This window comes from Pipistrellus hanaki, assembly GCF_964339955.1.
Source record: "Pipistrellus hanaki genome assembly, chromosome: 4".
In the NCBI taxonomy this organism is placed as follows: Eukaryota; Metazoa; Chordata; class Mammalia; order Chiroptera; family Vespertilionidae; genus Pipistrellus; species Pipistrellus hanaki.
The window spans coordinates 7,530,902-7,549,239 of NC_140506.1; the positions used below are offsets into that span (position 1 = coordinate 7,530,902).

Below are 18,338 nucleotides of genomic sequence, written 5' to 3' on the forward strand. Positions count from 1 at the left end.
ACATGTTTTGGAGATATGTTTTCATCTTCACAGAAGCTTGTCTATTTGCTGTCCCCCGACTTGTCAGGTACAGCCCTTCTGAGGAACGAGTTCGATTTCTAGGCTGTTGGCTAGGACACTCCCTTTTCAGCTACCCTGATTTCTAATTTTTGTCTCTAAATTCATATGACAGTTTAAGCTCTCCTAAGCTTTTCAGACTCTTAGCTGTCACTTTATATTTACTTTCCCAGTCTTTTGCCTTCACAAATATTATAAATTAGCAAATACCACAAGGGGAAAATGCCATGCAATGCCAAGCTGAAAAATCTGACTAACCTCCCGTGCTTCTCTTTTGCCTCCGAAAGTTGCAGCCACACTGTGTGCTGTTTGACACCCTCTAACATTTTCTGGGTGGTGGTGGAGGTGGGCAGGGGCGGGTTTTCTACCTAGTGTTTCTTGTTGTTTTCTGTGGCTAGTTTTATTATTAGCACTCTACGCCAACATTACTTGAAATAGAAAAATCCCCTACTTGCTTTTTCAAAAGAGTTATTCCCCCCCCCCACCCCTTTTACCTTAAAAATGCTTTTTGTCTGCTTACCGAAGCAGATGGATCTGAAAATGCACGTAATTACTGGGTTTTCATAACTTCTTATTACAGGCCACAAACGAGCTCTCACGGAGTACTTTCACACTTCAAATCAACAGATGTCCCTGGGGATGAATGAGGACTGGTGGTCACCAGGGGTATGTATATTCATCTTTAATGGCCTAACTGTTCAGCGTTTTTAAACTGCCGCTACTTTCAATGCCAGAAATTCTTGGTCTTGTGTGCTACAGTTGGCCGGGAAGAGGTCAGATCATTGAAAACCACAGATAACCCAATATCTCCTTTGGCCATGAGTTTTCAAGCTTTCTCTCTGAATTCTTTCTTTCTTTTCCTGTTTTACCAGAGATCTTACTTTACATAAATATTTGTGTACATGCCTGTATATTTTGTTCTGCACAATTTTATCACACATGTGTGTACATATATCCACCAACACTGTTAAGATACAGTCCCAGCACCACAAGAATCCCTCACGTGATCCTGTTATCACCACACTCACCTGCCTTCCTCTCTCCCTCCCAGGACCCAAACCTCTGCTAACCACCATCTGTTCTCCATTCCTAAAAGTTTGACATTTCAAAGATGTGAAATCATATATCATATAATCTTTAGGTTTGGCTATCATATAATCTTCAGGAAATTATGCTGAGGATTTCCTGAAGATTATAATTTCCTGAAGATTCATCCTAGCTGTTATCTGTATCAATAGTTCATTCCTTTCTATTGCTGCGTAGTGTTCCATGTCTTGGATTTATCAGTTTGGTTTAACATTTACCCATTGAAGAATATCCAGGCCAGCTTCCAGACTTTGGCTTTTATGAAAAAAAAAAAAAAACCTACTATAGACATTTGTGTATGTTTTTGTATAAATAGAAGTTTTAATTTTTCTGGGATAAATGCCTAATGGTGTATTTGGTAGGCCATATGGTAACTGTATGTTTAGTTTAAAAGAAATAAAACAAAACTGCCTACTGCTCTCCCGAGTGGCTGTACCATCTTACTTTCCCAACAGCAATATCGGATTTATGTAGTGTTCACATTCAGAATTTGGCATTGCCACTGTATTTTATTGTAGTTATTCTGATAGGTGTGTGGCGATATCTCATTGTGGTTTTAATTTGTATTTCCCTGATGGCTAATGATGTTGTCTTTGCATACTTTTGGCCCTTCTTTTAATTCTCCTATTTAAACTGACATGTACCTTATTAATGATTAAAAAATAAAATAAACTTGATTTTTAAAATCTATCCCCTTAGTCTCTCCTCCTTTGTGCTCCACTTTCTCTTACCTAGATCTCTTATTCAAAATCCAATGGACAATCACCAAATCTTCTTATTCGTAACAGTGATTATTATAAAGATGCTGAAATAGATATTGCATTTATAAATTTCCTCTGAAAACTTTTTTTTTTTTTTTAAATATATTTTATTGATCTTACACAGAGAGGAATTGAGAGGGACAGAGAGAAACATCGATGAGAGAGAAACACCGACCAGCTGCCTCTCGCACACACCCCACTGGGGATGTGCCCGCAACCAAGGTACATGCCCTTGACCGGAATCGAACCCGGGACCTTTCAGTCCGCAGGCCGACGCTCTATCCACTGAGCCAAACCGGTCCCGGCTGAAAACTTTTTAATATAAAAAACTTTAAACATAAACTAGAGTGAATAGTATAGTGAACTATCTCGTACTCATTGCCCCCAGCTTAAATAATTACCCAAATTTTGTCAATATTATTTCATTTATTTTTCTCATCTTTTATTATTTGCCAGGGTATTTTTAAGCAAATCCCTATGTCATATAACTTTACTCATGAATCAATACCTTTCCTTGACAAAGTCAAGTCATGAAATTGTCTAAGCTGAAGACATAAATTGAATGTGGAGCAAAGGTTCAAAAATGGTCTCTTTTTGTATACTGGGGGGGAGGGGATCAGTGCTTGCAGAACATGATCTATTAGGCAGGTGTATTTCTTAAAATATTTTATTGAATTATTTTTTAACATAATTACTCTTTCTGGTCTAGATGCCACTACACAGATAGGCAGAATGACCTTTTGTGCTATGGCCTCCATAAAATGAGAAAGATGCTACATTCTTTTTTTAAGTCATATGAGATAAACACAAGGGCCAGTTATTTTTCTGAGTTTAAGTCCTCATTTTTTCCCCTTCCACCATAAGAAGTGACTTTTCAGTTTATGCCCAAGTTAACTTCTGAAACATGTCCAGTTCCACCACCAGCTCGGTGTCCCTGAAACAGTTCCACCTCTCCTGGATTCTGTAGATGACAATGAGGTCATTTCCCACTTGCTTCTTTTCTGAAATACACAGCTGGCTCAGTCTGGTCATCGAGTTTCATGGCTGCATTTCCTGAGTCACCACAGTATTTCAATTGACCCCTTCAGAACAGATTGCATCTATGTAATAGCCTTCCACAATAAGACTTCTACACTCAAATGACAATGGACTTTGATTGGTGTGCCCCTTTCTCTGGAGCAGGATTGTTCTACTTTGTATCCTTTCAATAACTCTATCTCATGGAAACTTTATATTTTCTCAAACCATGAATAAGAGATTGTCCTCCAACCAGTCCTTACCAAGAGTATGGCATTGTTCATGGTAGAATTCCTTTGGATTTTGTACAGATCATAATAATTCATAAATTACTTGGTCTCAATGTTTTGCTTTTTTGTTTGTTTTTGATTCATTTAAAAGCTACTTTTTTTCTAAACATTTTACTGAACAACCTGTGGCCTATTTAAAAGTGTTCTGAGCAGAGGATGGTATGAAACCTAAATTCAAGATTCTCTGAACAGTCAGTCTTTCATGATAGACATATTTTCCTTCACATAAAAGAAAACTCAACACAATTATGAGTTTACTCTTAAATGCAATTATTTGATTAAGAGCAATTTCTCTCCACTCCATACCCCTGGTACCTTGTGTGCTGCTTGCTCATAGCAGGTGGTTATGCAGCTATCAATTTATTGCCTTCCAGCTCCAAATCCACCCTTCATTGCCACCTGGCAGGATGCTAAGCGCTGTCAGAAGGTGCTGGAGAGACAGTGAGGAGGAAGTTTCTCCTCCTGGTATGGTGCTGTTCTCTCAAAGGAATGCTGCAGCTCTTGGTTTCTAATTGTCCAGCCCCAGCAGCACACATGGCTTCTCCAGCATCCAGAAACTGCTGCCCAATCGGCTTCTCCAGGTCCGGCTCCTGCTGTGCCTGGTGACCAACGGGGCCCAGGGCCGGCAGCTCCCCCCAGCACTCCCTGGGATGGGTCTGCAGTGAGCATCCCCAAGAGACACCTCCCTGTGAGCAGCTACCCGGGAATCATTCCAGGAGGCTTTGTGGCAACTACTGAAATGTGGCTCTCCCTCAGGGACCAGCTTTCTCTGGCACCTCAGAGGCAGGTTTCCCACAAGTTTTGTTGGCCCAGCATCACATGACTGACTCTTCTGCGATCCAGCAAGCCCAGCTGCTGTGCGCCTCCCCACGTGTCTGGATCTTGGTCCTGGAGACCTCGTCTTTGGATGCTCTATGTCAGCACTGAGGGTGTGACTGGACCTTACATCCACTATTCATGTTATTTCAAGTTCTCTTGCTTTCTGACTTCCCAATTCTGCATCACTCCAATCCCATTATAATTAATAGTTCTTTAAAAAAAATATTTACCAATTTGAAAGGGGGAAGGGGAACCTAAATGGTTACTGGCATATCACCAAACCAACTTTGTGTTTATTTGCTGTTATTGTTTAGAGTTACATATTAAAAAGGGAAAATTGAATTGCGTATGACTATGATCCCATGCCACCGAATTAATTCACCTGTTCTTTAATTTATTCACTCCTTTACTAAAAATTTATTGAACAACTAGTTTGCCAAGCACACACAAATAGATTTCTTGGGATAATGAGAGTTGATAAATAAGCAAAGAGGATCCAGATGATCAAGCCAATAGCAATTTCCTTGAATAGCATATCTCAGAAATACTAGAGTTCAAGATTGTCTTTAGAAGGACAAGAAAGATTGACAATTCTGGTCCAAGGTAATATTTTGGTACAGCATTTTAAAGATTTATCAGTATTTTACAACCAGATGTATTAATCACATCTTAGAGAACCATGATAGGAAATAGTATACTCTCTCCATTTTAAAGATAGATAATCTGAAAATGAGCTTAAGAAACTCAAGACCACAACCCATGAGGAAAGGGAGAAAGTTAGTGCAAACAAACCTATCCATTGGATAAATCTCTCCTTTACTTCCATTGGAGTAATTTTCAAAGCTGTGCTTACAATACTAAAAGTGCAAGAGAAAGAAAACCTCTAGCCACAATCTTATTACCCACCTCGAAATGGTCTTACCACATCATCTCTGGGCCCAGGTATAAGCAGTTTTGCTCATATTCTGCCTAACTCCTACAGGAGACCATATCTTCCTAAGACTCAGGAATTACAAAATCACACTCTGGTTTTAAGTGACAGACCCAGCTCAGGGAAATGGGCTCACATACAAAGGGAAGCTGGTCTTTGGCACATCCAGAGCCAGGAACCCAACACCCTCAGGACACTCTCTCCTACTGCTCCACATACATGGGTCTTTGTACTTCAGCTTCCTTCTCTCCTGCCAGAGCTCAGTGGCTGGGTGTGTGTTGGGATTGGGGGTGCAGAAGGAAGAAGGGGTGTTGGCATCAGACTAACATTCTTATGGCTTAGTGACTAGAAAGGAATAAGACAATTGGCTTCTCTTTCGTTTTCAGTGTTTAAACATGGGAGAAACAACCTGACTGGGACATCCTGGGTCATACCCCTGGGTATAACCACTGTGGACAGAAGACAGGTACCAAATAGGCATGTCCCAGGCACACACCCAGTTCTTGGCTAGGGGAGAGCCTCTTACCAGAGGATAACACAGATGCTGGGCAGACTAGCACTGGAGCCAGTGCAAAATGCAAGCAAACTTAACACACCACTAGAAAACTAACCAATGTATGTGTATTCTAACGAAATGTCAGATCAAAGCACAAGATATATATGAAGCTAGGAATAGCCAATTTTTATAGACAAATAATTGATTCTGATAAGGAACAAAGTACAAAATTCATTTAGGTAAACATTTCATTTGTTCTTTCATAAGAGACAATATTTTTTTTAAAGAAAAGCAACAATTTGATTTGAAGCAGAAAAGTGTGATTACTGTTGGCCATTCTAACAATTTCTGTTATATAATTTCTGTTATGTAGTCACACCATTCCCAAAAGAGAAAAAGAAAAAAGACAATCACACCAATATATATAAACTTAAAATATTTATTGTATTTCTTAATATCCATAGCACTCTTTAAGCAAGAATATAAAGTCATCTACTTAGGTTTTGCCTTTTACAGTTGAGAACATTCTCAGAAAGACATTATCTTAAAGTAACAGACTGGAATGATAAGCAAATAAGCTTGCAAATAAAGCAATCATCAATATCATACTTTTTTTTTTTTTTTTTTTGCAATCGTAACTCTAACATAGATATATATTATTCTCTAGACTTCACAAATTCTAAAGAATCCATTTTATCAGTACTAGGAGTATGCTTTCAACCATGAAGCTGGTAGGAAAAACTATTTTATATATGGAGTGTGCTTCAAAAAAAAAAAAAAGTCTCTCTCTTCCCTCTAATACCGTGCATGACACAACAATAGCTGTATATGAAGAGAAAGTGACTTTCAATGACAACCATCACCCAAAAAACATGAATAAATCCCTATGTCTGGAGCCAGAGGAACAACACAGTGCCCTCTGCTATGCCTGCCTCTGTCCGGCAAACAGCAGTCTGGCCTGTCTTCAGGGTGCCCAGACTTTTCACCCTATTTTTTTGCTGGGTTACCCCTGGGGCAACTGTTTGGTACTAAGAATACCTCTGAGAAGTTATTCCTTACAAAACCTAACCCACTATGTTCATTTTCTAACAATAGAAATTCAATCACTGCTCTTCAAATTCTGGATTTGCTTATCCTTTCTTCCCCTACTTGCATAGCGTTGAATTAAAAGTACTTCATTCAAGGAAGTAGTCTGGTTAGAAGAAAACATTGTTCTGTAGGAAAAAGCACTAAATTTAGAAAATTTTCTGACCAGAAATAAGAGCCTGAAAAAAATTAAAAACAAACAAACAAAAAGCACATCTGTGCATTCACTGTGACTATGGATTCATGATAAATTATCCCACAACCCTTCTTGGCTTAAGAGCAGGTATTGTTCAAGTAGCCCACTGGTCCTCAATAACATAGAGAAAGACTCTTAAGGACCATCTGGATATATTATATATGAATACTGCACTGCTTCACAATGAGGAAACTGACTAAATGAGTGAGGCACTGGCAAAACACAGATGGTTGGTTGGTTGGTTGGTTGGTTGGTCAAGGCAACCTTAGGTAGGATGTCAGCACCAACAGGCCCTGCACTGTAACTAACTAGGGATCTGCCTAGTTACAGAAAGTGTGGGAGGAAGACAGATGCTCTAGGAAAACAAGATGGAATCACATAATCGGAGGATCCAAAAAAGAAGTCAGAGGAGGCCGTAGGAAAATCAATTGTTAAGACAGCATTCCTCCCAATCAAAATTCACTTGCATGTTATCATCAGGACCCAGTACAATGCTGCCTTGATTACCCTGCAGGAGGGGTCACTTTTCTCCCTCACTTTTTCTTCACAATTTCACATCAATGAAACTCTTCCTACGGGCCCATCTTGATGCAACTGCATGCAACTCAGTGTATGTACCACATTAGATGGAGAAAAATTCAATGTGAGCACCAATTGTAAAGATATCCTTCTAAGCACTTATAAACAAATATTATAATCATATACATTGAATGGCCAGATTATTATGATCTCCGAACACATAATAATCTGGCCACTCAGTGTATATCCTATGTAATAAAAGGCTAATATGCAAACTGTCCCCTCGACCAGGAGTTCAACCAGCAGGCAGGCCGGCCAACCACTCATGTCCCCTCCCCTGGCCAGGTTGGCTGGATGAATTCATGCACCAGGCTTCTAATATATATGTAATAATACACACACACTGAGTGGCCAGATTATTTTGTGTTCAGAGATCAACATAATATGGCCACTCATTGCATATGTTTTTTCTTTTGTTCATTAAAATGTCATAGCATGCTTGAGAAAATAAGTTGTATAAGGCATAAAATGCTAGAAAAATCTAGTCAAAAGCTGCTCGTTCAGTATACAGTTATGCTTAATGAAACCCTATGTGGTTAAAATGAAAAAACACACAGCCTGGGACAAATGTTTATTCCATGTTTCAAATTGTGATCTGCTGCATTGGCATGAGTTTTGGTGAAACCTGGTAAAAGAAAGAGAAAAAAAAAATAACCAAATTATGAAAAACCTCATAGTACACACATCTTTCCTTTCAGTTTCCAAACATGAAGGATATAAACAACACTGAACATTGCCTCTCCATGAACATCACCTAGAATTTCTTCATTTTTCCACCCTGAGCCGAGACAGAGAACTCCTTTTCTGCTTCCATGTTGTGTACAGTGGTTCTTAATAGCTCTTCCACAATAGCTCTTAAATTAAGGACTATTAAGATCGAAACAAGGAGGTGGAGGAGGAGCAGAGGGAGACAAATAAAGGGTCCAGATAACCAAGCTCTGTACTGAATGAATCACTGCACTCTGAGACTACTATCTCTGAGACCTCACTTAAAACTGACATTCAGGCCCACTTCTCAAAATCCTCAGAACAGGTCCATTTTCTAATCCATTCATCTGCTGATGGGCACTTAGGCTGTTTCCATATCTTAGCTATGGTAAATTGTGCTGCTATGAACATAGAGGTGCATATATCCTTTCTGATTGGTGTTTCTGATATCTTGTGATATATTCCTAGAAGTGGAATTACTGGGTCAAATGGCAGTTCCATTTTTAAGTTTTTGAGGAAACTCCATACTGTTATCCACAGTGGCTGCACCAGTCTGCATTCCACCAGCTGCACCAGTCTGCATTCCCACCAGCAATGCAAGAGAGTTCCTTTTTCTCTGTATCCTCTCTAGCATGTCGTTTGTTGATTTGTTGATGATAGCCATTCTTACATGTGTGAGACGGTACCTCATTGTTGTTTTGATTTGCATCTCTCAGATGATTAGTGACTTTGAGCATGTTTTCATAAGTCTCTAGGCCTTCTTTATGTCCTCTTTCGAAGACCCCTATTTTAACCAACAGGACTGAGGCTTTCCCCATCCAATCAGAGTTGCACAGCTCTGACCAACCAGAGTGGCTCTATTCTGATCAATCAGGGCAGTGCCTTTTGGACCAATCAAACTGCAAGGTTTTGGATCCCTCATTTGCATCAGAACAGCTCCATTCTGGCTCCGGGAGTGCATTTTTTCTTCCTAAGGTTCTGTATCCCTAGCTAAGCTGAAACACGTAAGATGTTTCACCAGAGCAGAGTAGAATAGACCAGCACTGGCCAGAGAAAACGAAAGAACAGCAGAGCAGCAGGGCACAAAGCAGACCATAAAGGAGTAGAGCAAGGCTGTCTAGCTGGAGAGGGGCCTGAACCCAGGGCTGCCTCAGGCCCTGCTGTATCACAATTGAGCTGTTTTGCACTGAATCAAGTTTCCTTCTCCGCAGCACTCCAAATTAAGGGTTCCTGTTGGCCTTGAATTAGAGCCAAAGAAAGCATTTTGCCTTCCAGAATAAATACTTAATATTTTTGTTAAATTGAGGAATGAACAAATGAAGGAATGAGTGAGTGGATTAGGTAAACTTCAAAGAACTGGAAGAAAGGTTTCTAACAGAGGTTAAATCAGTGTTAAAAATAGGAGTAGACAATTATTTGGGCTTGATGAGTTTAATATTTTTAGTTCATTTATACATTATTTCTGTATTAGCGTGTCACAATGTCAATAGCTAATATCCCTTTTCTATTTTTCTACTAAAAGAATGGCCTAACCAGAATAAAAAGAATCAGTATGCCTTGGTATAGAGAGCTCAGAATAAAGGAGAGCTCATTCAGACCTTCCAGTTCTGAGAACAGATATAAAATAATAGACAAAATAGGAGACATTTAACAAGTAGATACAAGTCACAGCTCATATTTGCACAGAACTTCGACTCTCCAGAAAAGAATAAAAGACCTGAGGACTCTGAGCATTTAGACAGTGTCTCTCACAAACAGTCCTTTAAAAACAACAACAAAGCATCTGTGGAAATAATTTACTGAAATAAAAATTTTGCCTTTTTTGAAAGAGAGTCTTTATAAAATTTCCTTTAAAAGCACACAACGCCTTAATTTCTTAAACATCTGATCCTTTTTCTTGTCATGTTGGCCCTATTTTGAGCTCTTAATTTCATTTATATGCTCAATGTGGAGGCTGACTTTTATGAGAAGATGAAACTTTATACACTGTGACGTAGCCTCTGTGGTGTTTTTTAATGGAAACATCTACTAAACAACCATTTTTTATTATGTTCTCTCACAGTCTCATCAGCATTGAAAGCCCATGCAAGCTGAAGCAGATTATCCTGCCACGGTGATACATGGGCTAAGCATAAGACTACATGATTTTAGTGCAGAAGATAAGCCAATGATTTGTCTTCCCCGTCCACTGAAATCCCAAGAGCATACCGTTTAATTCTGGTATAATGCCAGTTCATAATAGATATTAAGAACATAAATTTATTCAATGGGGCAAAGAATGTCTGCAGCTGGCTTCTTTCAGATCCCACTGCACACATAAAATAAGTAGTATTCTCATGTAAGGTTATGCTACGGGTAGTTTCAATGTATTTCTGCCTGGAGAACAAGACCAAGATCCTTGGGAGTCGGAACTGTGCCAATTTGTTCTGTCTCATTCACATGCCATGGCCTTCTGCAGGGAGCATGTACTGCTTTGCTCTCGGCCATGTGAAAAGCAGCTCAGATGTAAAGGCTCGCCTGTGAAGAAAGCCTATGGTTCTCCAAGGCTGCCTGTAACTGGGAGCTGACATCTCTCTCGCCTCTAGAACTCCTGTCTGAAAAGCCTGCTGTGGCCCAGAGGGTAATGACTCAGTGGTTGAGCATCGACCTAAGAACAAGGAGGTCAGAGTTCCATTCTGGTCAGGGCATGTGCCCAGGTTTCGAGCTCTATCCCCAGTGTGGGACAGGCAGGAGAATCAATGATTCTCTCATCCTTTCTGCGTCCATCTCTCTCCCTTTCCTTCCCCCTCTCCCTTCCTCTCTGAAATCAATATATATATATATATATATATATATATATATATATATATATATATATATACATACACACACACACACACACATATATATTTCGGCAATTTTAAAATGCCTGTGTGGCTTTCTACCTCAGCCACATTCTCCAGTCCAGCCTTAATCATAGCAGTGATATTTTCATCTCTCCCTGCCCGGCTCCTTTATCTCTCTCAATAGATTCAGAACTCAAATCTCCAAGAAACACAGAGGGAAGTCCCTTTCTTTATAACAATTGCATTGTGAAGGAGAGGGATCATATGGAACAAGGTCTCTGTCCATTATGAATTGCCTTCTCTTGCTGTGAACCACTATTGACCAGAATGTTATTTTTGGAGTGTGATGCAAGTTCCAGAAATAGAGCCAATTATTTGCATTTCTATGGCAAACCTTCCACAGCCCCCTTTAGCGTTCCAGACATATACGACCCTTAAGAAGCTTCCCTACCAATGGAAAAGCAAATTCTTCCTTTTGGATGACAACATCATGAATATAACTCATCGTACATTTTTTTTGGTCTTGAACAATTTTTTTATGAAAGCTGTTTCAGGTAACACAGGTAAGATGCAATTTTCTTCCATAATTTCTGTGCTGCTAACTGTATTGTGGTATACAGCAAAGCCTTAGTAATACTTTTTTTAAAATAGGCAAATATTTCATTATATTGATTATTTTTTTATACCAGAAACTACAATTTTATTATATTCTATTATCTGATACTGTCATATTATCTTTTTCTTTGAAATTCTCAGTATTTTCTCATGTGGCCTTTAGGCACATTCTGTATATTTGGCCACTCACTTGCCCAAATTCTTATTAGATATAAAACATTTTAGCAACACATTTTCATAATTACTTTGACGTCAGTTTTTACCTTTTTTCCTTTATAATGCAGCAAGTTGGCTATTCCCTTCTAGAAAACATTCACTTTCATTTATACAGTGAAGGCTGAGTGGGCTTTTTCTCAAATAGAAACCTTGAGTAACACGCACATAACCCATTGTGGACCAGAATGCTACCTATACTATCAAAATCACATGGCAAGCTTGTGAATTATAACTCAGAATTATCAAATAAAGAAATGCTATGCTTAGAATCCTTTTATTATTAAAAGTATCTGATAACTCAGCTATTAAGCAGAATGGAGTGTCTAGTCCCTAGATAAACAATCCACTACATGTGATTTCACCTGCCAGGATCTAACGCCATGCCACCATCAGATCCTCAGAAGCTAGTTCTTGGTCAGGTGGCCCAGGGATGCTATACCTTTTCATTTTCAGGACAACACTGACATACAAATTAGCATTTCATCTCAATGGCCTAATTTGGAGGACACAAGATGACATGTCAATGTCAAAAGAGATGGAGGGGTGATACTATAATAAAAAAGGAACCCCTGATATATTTTTCAATGTATAAAGGCATGGAAACTGGTACTTAAAAAAAAAAAAAAAAAAAAAAAAAAAAAACACAACAATAGTAAAAATCCATCTTTTTCATTCCTGATTTATAAACAGGTCTTAAAAATAGGCTTTTCCTTTGTATATTCTCTTTGGCAGCAGAGAAGTGAACACTGTATGGATCTCAAATATGCTACCTGCTGAACAGGGGCTAAGCCATCCACACATAAAAAAAAAAATGAACAAAAGTTCATTAAGTATGAATGGTTTGCTTGTACCATTGGATTAAGGCATTCTAAATAGTTAAAATATAGGCAAATCCCATTTTTACCCCCTGAGGTTATTGAAAAGGTAATTAAACATGTGCCTTTTGTGTAAGGTATTGCTGGCAGACTTTTTTTCTCCCAAGAGAAATTTAAAAAAGGTTAATAGACAAAGACCTTCATACAGTAGCAGAAGCAGGTAAGTGTGGATAATTAACTATACAGCAAAATTGTTTTTATGGAAATCTGTTATGCATGGATAGGTACCAGCCAGGCATGTAGCACCCAAGGAAGAAATGTATGAGCTATCTGCATGACTTATCAAATATGTTTTGTTAAACTACTTTCTCCAGGATCTGTGACATTTCCCCTCATTATAAATATATTTCATTGTAACTAGTAGATCTATCCTTAAAATGGTATGTAAGAGGCAAATTCTTTTCCTTCATTTTCTTCAGAGCTATCTCACCTTTACTTTTGATTAACTTCAAATGGACTGAGCCATCCCCTCAACTCCCACTAGGTAGGTGATTGATAAATAAGCACTTATACTATAGGGCAATTATTTATATTGCAATTATTTATATTCTCCTTGTTTCAAGAAGGGATTTGGAGATTTCCTAAATGAATACTCCCCGAAGACCTTATCTACTTTGTAAGTCAGAGTTTTATGGACTAAACTTATCTTCAAATGTAGGATCTGTCTATTTTGTGACTATAATCTGGCAGTGTGAGAAGCCCAGCATTCTAATAACATCAACAGATGGAATAATCAGGCATAGAAGCTCCTCAAAGAGAAATTCTTAAGCCACAGATGGGCTTAAAAATAAGGAAGCACCAATTATCTGTGTGCAGCTCACATTGTTCAGTCAATCAAGTTTAGCTACGGCTGGTGTGTAACCCAACAAGGGAGGACTGCAGGGGACTTTACAGAGAGTAGCTTAGAGTTCAAGCTCGCTAGACCTTCTGTTCCAGCAGCTCCTGGTGTCCTTCCCCTTCCTGCTTCTGACTCCAAACCCTGGCTCATAAGTCACAGCTTATTCCTGCTCCAACCTGCTCTCATCTGAAGGCCCCCTTCCCTCCACTCCTGTTCTCTGCAAATGATCACAAATGAATGGTTCATGTCCCGTAAATACCCATTCATCCAGCTGGTGAGATGGGGTAAGTGGCTGGATTGTTCACAGAAACACTTACTTCGAAGTCACACCCAGTGCTCTTTTTGATGTCGTCCACTGTCAGGCCTTCCCAGAGTTCAATCAGAGTCAGCCCCTTCTTGCTGTCCACATCAAACACAGCCTGTCGGGGCCAAGAACATGACAATAACGATGGCTGCCACAGTGATTATTTTATAGCACAAAACAGAAACAAGCTCTCAAGTTCTTAAAGGAGAGACAAGACCCAGGATCAAAGATTCTGAAAATCAGCCATGATAAAATGTCAACCGGGATTCTTACATCTTGGGGGGAATAAATGCCAGCTCCCTAATTGGCAATTAGCTGTGGAGCACCATTGATGCCAGGAACCAAAGGAATGTTGACTATTGATGTCATTTGCTATTATTAAACCAGGTTTTTGTTTTGTTTTAAATACAATACATTTTATTGATTTCAAAGAGGAAGGGAGAGGGAAAGAGAGATAGAAACATCAATAATGAGAGAGAATCATTGATTGGCTGCCTCTTACATACCCCCAACTAGGGATTGAGCCTGCAACCTGGGTATATGCCCTGACCTAGAATCAAACTGTGACCTCAGGATTCATTGATGAATGCTCAATCACTGAACCATGCCAGCCAGGCATAACCAATTTTCTTTTCCTTTCTTTCTTTCTTTCTTTCTTTCTTTCTTTCTTTCTTTCTTTCTTTCTTTCTTTCATTTTCTTAAATAATTACTTTACTTTGGTTAGGTCTAACAGTTTTGGTCAAAATTTCAATTCGATGATTAATAATAATTTGAAGGAAGAAAGGAATGGGGGAAAGTAAGGAGGGAGGATATATTTGGAAGGTGAAAGCACAGGAATGAGAGGGAAAAGCTGATGGATGCTCCTGGGTTAAGAGTCATAGGAAACAAAAAAGGTGCTTGGAAATGACTCAGAGTAATTAAAGCAAAGAGCTGCCCTGGCCTGAAAGACCTCCATCCCCACGAAAATACTAAACCTTTCCCTGTAAGTCCTAGTAAAAGCACACAGGTCCAAGAGGACAGACAGCATAGTGTGAGAATCCATCTAGACTGCAAATCAAATGAAGGTACTTATGCTCAGAACAAGAGTAGGCCAAGCTCACCCTAAGCATTCCATTTCAATGCTTTGGTTGGTAACACAAGGTGAGGGTAGTGCTGGGTAAAGCTTGACCTCTGCAGGTAGACTCAACCTGTTGTTTCTGATTTCAAACACATGCTGTCACACTGGGTTCTATGACAACCGGAGTGAAAGAGGCCCACAAAGTCATTTACTATAACTTCCCACCCAAGAATTCTTCAAAACATTCTTCTGAAATGGTTGCCAGGGCTCTGCTTAGGAACTTCCAGTGGCAGGAGGCTCACTGGCTCAGGCAGAAGCCTACCTGGGTGGGAAGCTCTGAGTAGAAGTCACCTGCTCAAGGCAGATAGATGTCTATGGATGGGAAGGTCTGAGTGGGAGAGCCAAGCTGCTTCCTTCAGCAGGCATTTCCTCTTGGGGTTTTCATGGTTAGCTTCCTCTTCCTCAGACTTAAGCATTAGGCGGCACAGATCATTCCTCTTCTATAAACTGACCTTAAGTTCAGCTATTATTTGAGGGTTCGGATCTTTACTTTCAGCTAGCTTGGAAGTAAACTCTACACTTGTAACTTTGAAACATGCTCCTGGTTAGAAGGCTAATCTGAACACACAATGTGTAGAAGGAAGAACCTTGGCTTAGAACTTTGCAATCTTTGGTGATGCTATCTTCACCTCTGAAGATGGATATCAAAAAAACGCTGCTTCCCAAGACTGTCATACAGGTCAAAGATACAAACTAATCACACACTACATACCTGGCATCCTGCCTGGACACAGCAGGATGTCACAGGGGCTGCTACTGGAATGCCATTTCTCCTTAACATCTTACCTTATTGTCACCTGTGTGTGAACCCAATTCAAAACCCCCAAACACTTATTTATCTCCAGTTAATGGACATTTCTCCCCTAAAGCACAATATCAAGGCAACCAGTAATACATTCTCTATTTGTGTGATGAATTCACAGATAACATAGTTGATTTTGCTGGAAAAGGTAGATTAAGTTAAGAGAAAATATTTCAGTAGGCTTGCTCTTTGTTTACTCATTTTTATGTTTCTAAAAAAAACTTTTTATCAGTAGAAATATTTGTTTTGAGAAGGGGAAAAGGCTCATTTAGGAATGTGTCTGCGTGCTGCAGTAGTTTAACTCCAATTAATTGACAATTAAAAAATTGTAATGGATTTTTCCTTCACAGAAACTGAGTCTGGAGCGCTGTTCATACAGATTTATTTTTATCTGTATTATGAACAACTGTCAATTTATCCAAATGGAAGAAATTGGAGAAACAAAGCATCTGGATGGCACTGTTATTGAGAACAGGCAGGGAAGAGATGGGGGAGAAGATAACTGTGGCGTGGTGACCAGGCAGATAAACATATGGTAAAGTGAATTATTGCTTTTAAAAAACTTTTATTAAAACTTTCATCAAACCACAATTAGCTCTCAGGTTCATATATTGAAAAACTAAGTATCTGCTATTAAAAAGAAAAAAATTTACTTCGGAAAGATTTAGAAAGATTCCCATCTAGTGATATAAAGTGTAAACAAAACAAAATACTTGATAAAAAATAGAGACTAAAACCTAAGAGCTATACAATTAATTATCCAAGTGCCAAGGATAATATTGCAACTGCTTTATTCACATGGCATATAAATAAATTAATTATTTTATCACCACCATAAAAGGCTCCGTTATGGATAAAGAAATTAATCACAGTCTGGGTGCTGGGAGGAAGGCACCTTTCATAACCTTCTTCTAGAAACAGGAAACTTGGAAATCAGGGTCATAACATAGCCATGGCCTCTTTCAAATGGCAAATTGAAGTATCCATCTTATATAAAAACTGCTGTTAGAAATTTTAACCATATTGTTTTAGCTTCTGTAAACACTTGCTTGCTTAAATAATAAGGAAATAAGACTGCTCCCATTCCAGAGAGGCCATAAACCTTCTCCAGAAGAAGTTATCAGTGCTGGTGCCAGGCCAGGCCTTTAGTGAGGTCTCAAAGCCCCAGCACTTAGGGCTCTTTAAGAACTTGCAAAGGGGACCAGAAAACCCCATATTTGGGAGATAAAGAGGGTAAAAAGATATAAATAGGAAAACTTCCTCCATGTTTTTTGCCCAGAATTTGAGGACATTTTTCTCTGGGCCCATGTGTAATAATAATAATAATAATAATAATAAATGTAACTCCATCTATCTAAGCGTTGCTTGGTTCTTTTCTGGTTTTTCTGTAACAAAATGAATGAAATTTTCCATAAGAGCTGAAAACAGAATTCTAGCCCCAAGTCTGCTCCGCAGGGCTGTACATATATATCATCCTCAGTGGCACTGCATTCTCATACTTATTCAACAGACATTTACTGGGTGACTACTGTATAGAGCTCAGGGGTAAACATGTACCACTCTTCCCTGAGGTACCCAATATTCCATACCTGGCTGCCTGTCACTCAACTCATATCTGCTACACACTGTCACCTACAGTTAAGGCTCCAATGATCCCCGCATGCTAATGGCTTCCACAAACCTGTTCAGATAGTGATTTCTCTTCTGCACTCTAGATCCACATCTACAATCATGTGTCAGAAATACCTGACTGGATGCTAACTGTTCAAGAATATTAACTTGAGAATGTCCAACCTGAGCCTATTCTTTTCCTGCCTCCCATTGTTCCACCCTTTCTCCTCCCACAGTTCCAGACGTCACTAAGCAGGTCAACCACCCACTCCAGCCAGAGAATGTAGAAATCTCCTCTGCTTTAGTGTTTATGTCCACATCGTCAAGTTAGGCTGAGATCCTCATAAATCTCTCAGATATGTTCCTGTCCTGTGGTTTAGGACCTGCATTTCTGGCCCAGGGGAGTGGAGAGGACGTGTGACTGGCCTCTGACTCATCTCTTCTCTGCTTCCTCTACTCGAAAGCTACAGTGCTCTTTCTAAAATGCAAACTTGGTCAACTGTGTCCCCAGCCACTAAAAATTGCTGAAAGGGCCTAAACCAGTTTGGCTCAATGGACAGAGCGTTGGCTTGGGGACTGAAAGGTCCCGGGTTCGATTCCGGTCAAGGGCATGTACCTTGGTTGCGGGCATATCCCCAGTAGGGGGTGTGCAAGAGGTAGCTGATTGATGACTCTCTCTCATCGATGTTTCTAACTCTCTATCTCTCTCCCTTCCTCTCTGTACAAAATCAATAAAATATATTTTAAAAAAATAATAATAATAAAATAAAAAATAAAAATTGCTGAAAGACTCCCAACTGCCTTCCAGATAAAACCCAAATTTCCTAGCAAAGCATTCGCATTCCTTCATAATGCGGCCCCTCGCTGTCTTTTCAACATCAGCCTTCACTCCATGCTGTTCCATCAGAGGGGTCCTCACCTAGGCTGTGTTTTCTTAACACCTCCCAGGCTCTACCTATAATACTTTCCTCCCTTTGTCTAGAGGTGCTTCTTTAATTTTATTCTCACATAAAAAAAAACTCCTAGTTATCACCAAAACCGGTTTGGCTCAGTGGATAGAGCGTCAGCGTGCAGACTTAAGGGTCCCAGGTTCAATTCTGGTCAAGGGC

The 18,338-nt window shown here is 39.4% G+C and overlaps 1 protein-coding gene across 1 annotated transcript in view; it reads right to left on the reverse strand.

Moving 5' to 3' along the window:
- Nucleotides 1–7,874: 7,874 nt before the first annotated feature.
- OXCT1 (3-oxoacid CoA-transferase 1) overlaps nt 7,875–18,338 on the reverse strand; it is a 107,230-nt gene continuing 96,766 nt past the window's right edge. The window contains exons 16-17 of the mRNA XM_084881695.1: nt 13,713–13,814; nt 7,875–7,943 (exon numbers count right to left, since the gene is read on the reverse strand). Coding sequence (XP_084737821.1) covers nt 7,902–7,943; nt 13,713–13,814 — 144 coding nt within the window. The 3' untranslated portion in view covers nt 7,875–7,901. The remainder of the gene's footprint in view (nt 7,944–13,712; nt 13,815–18,338) is intronic.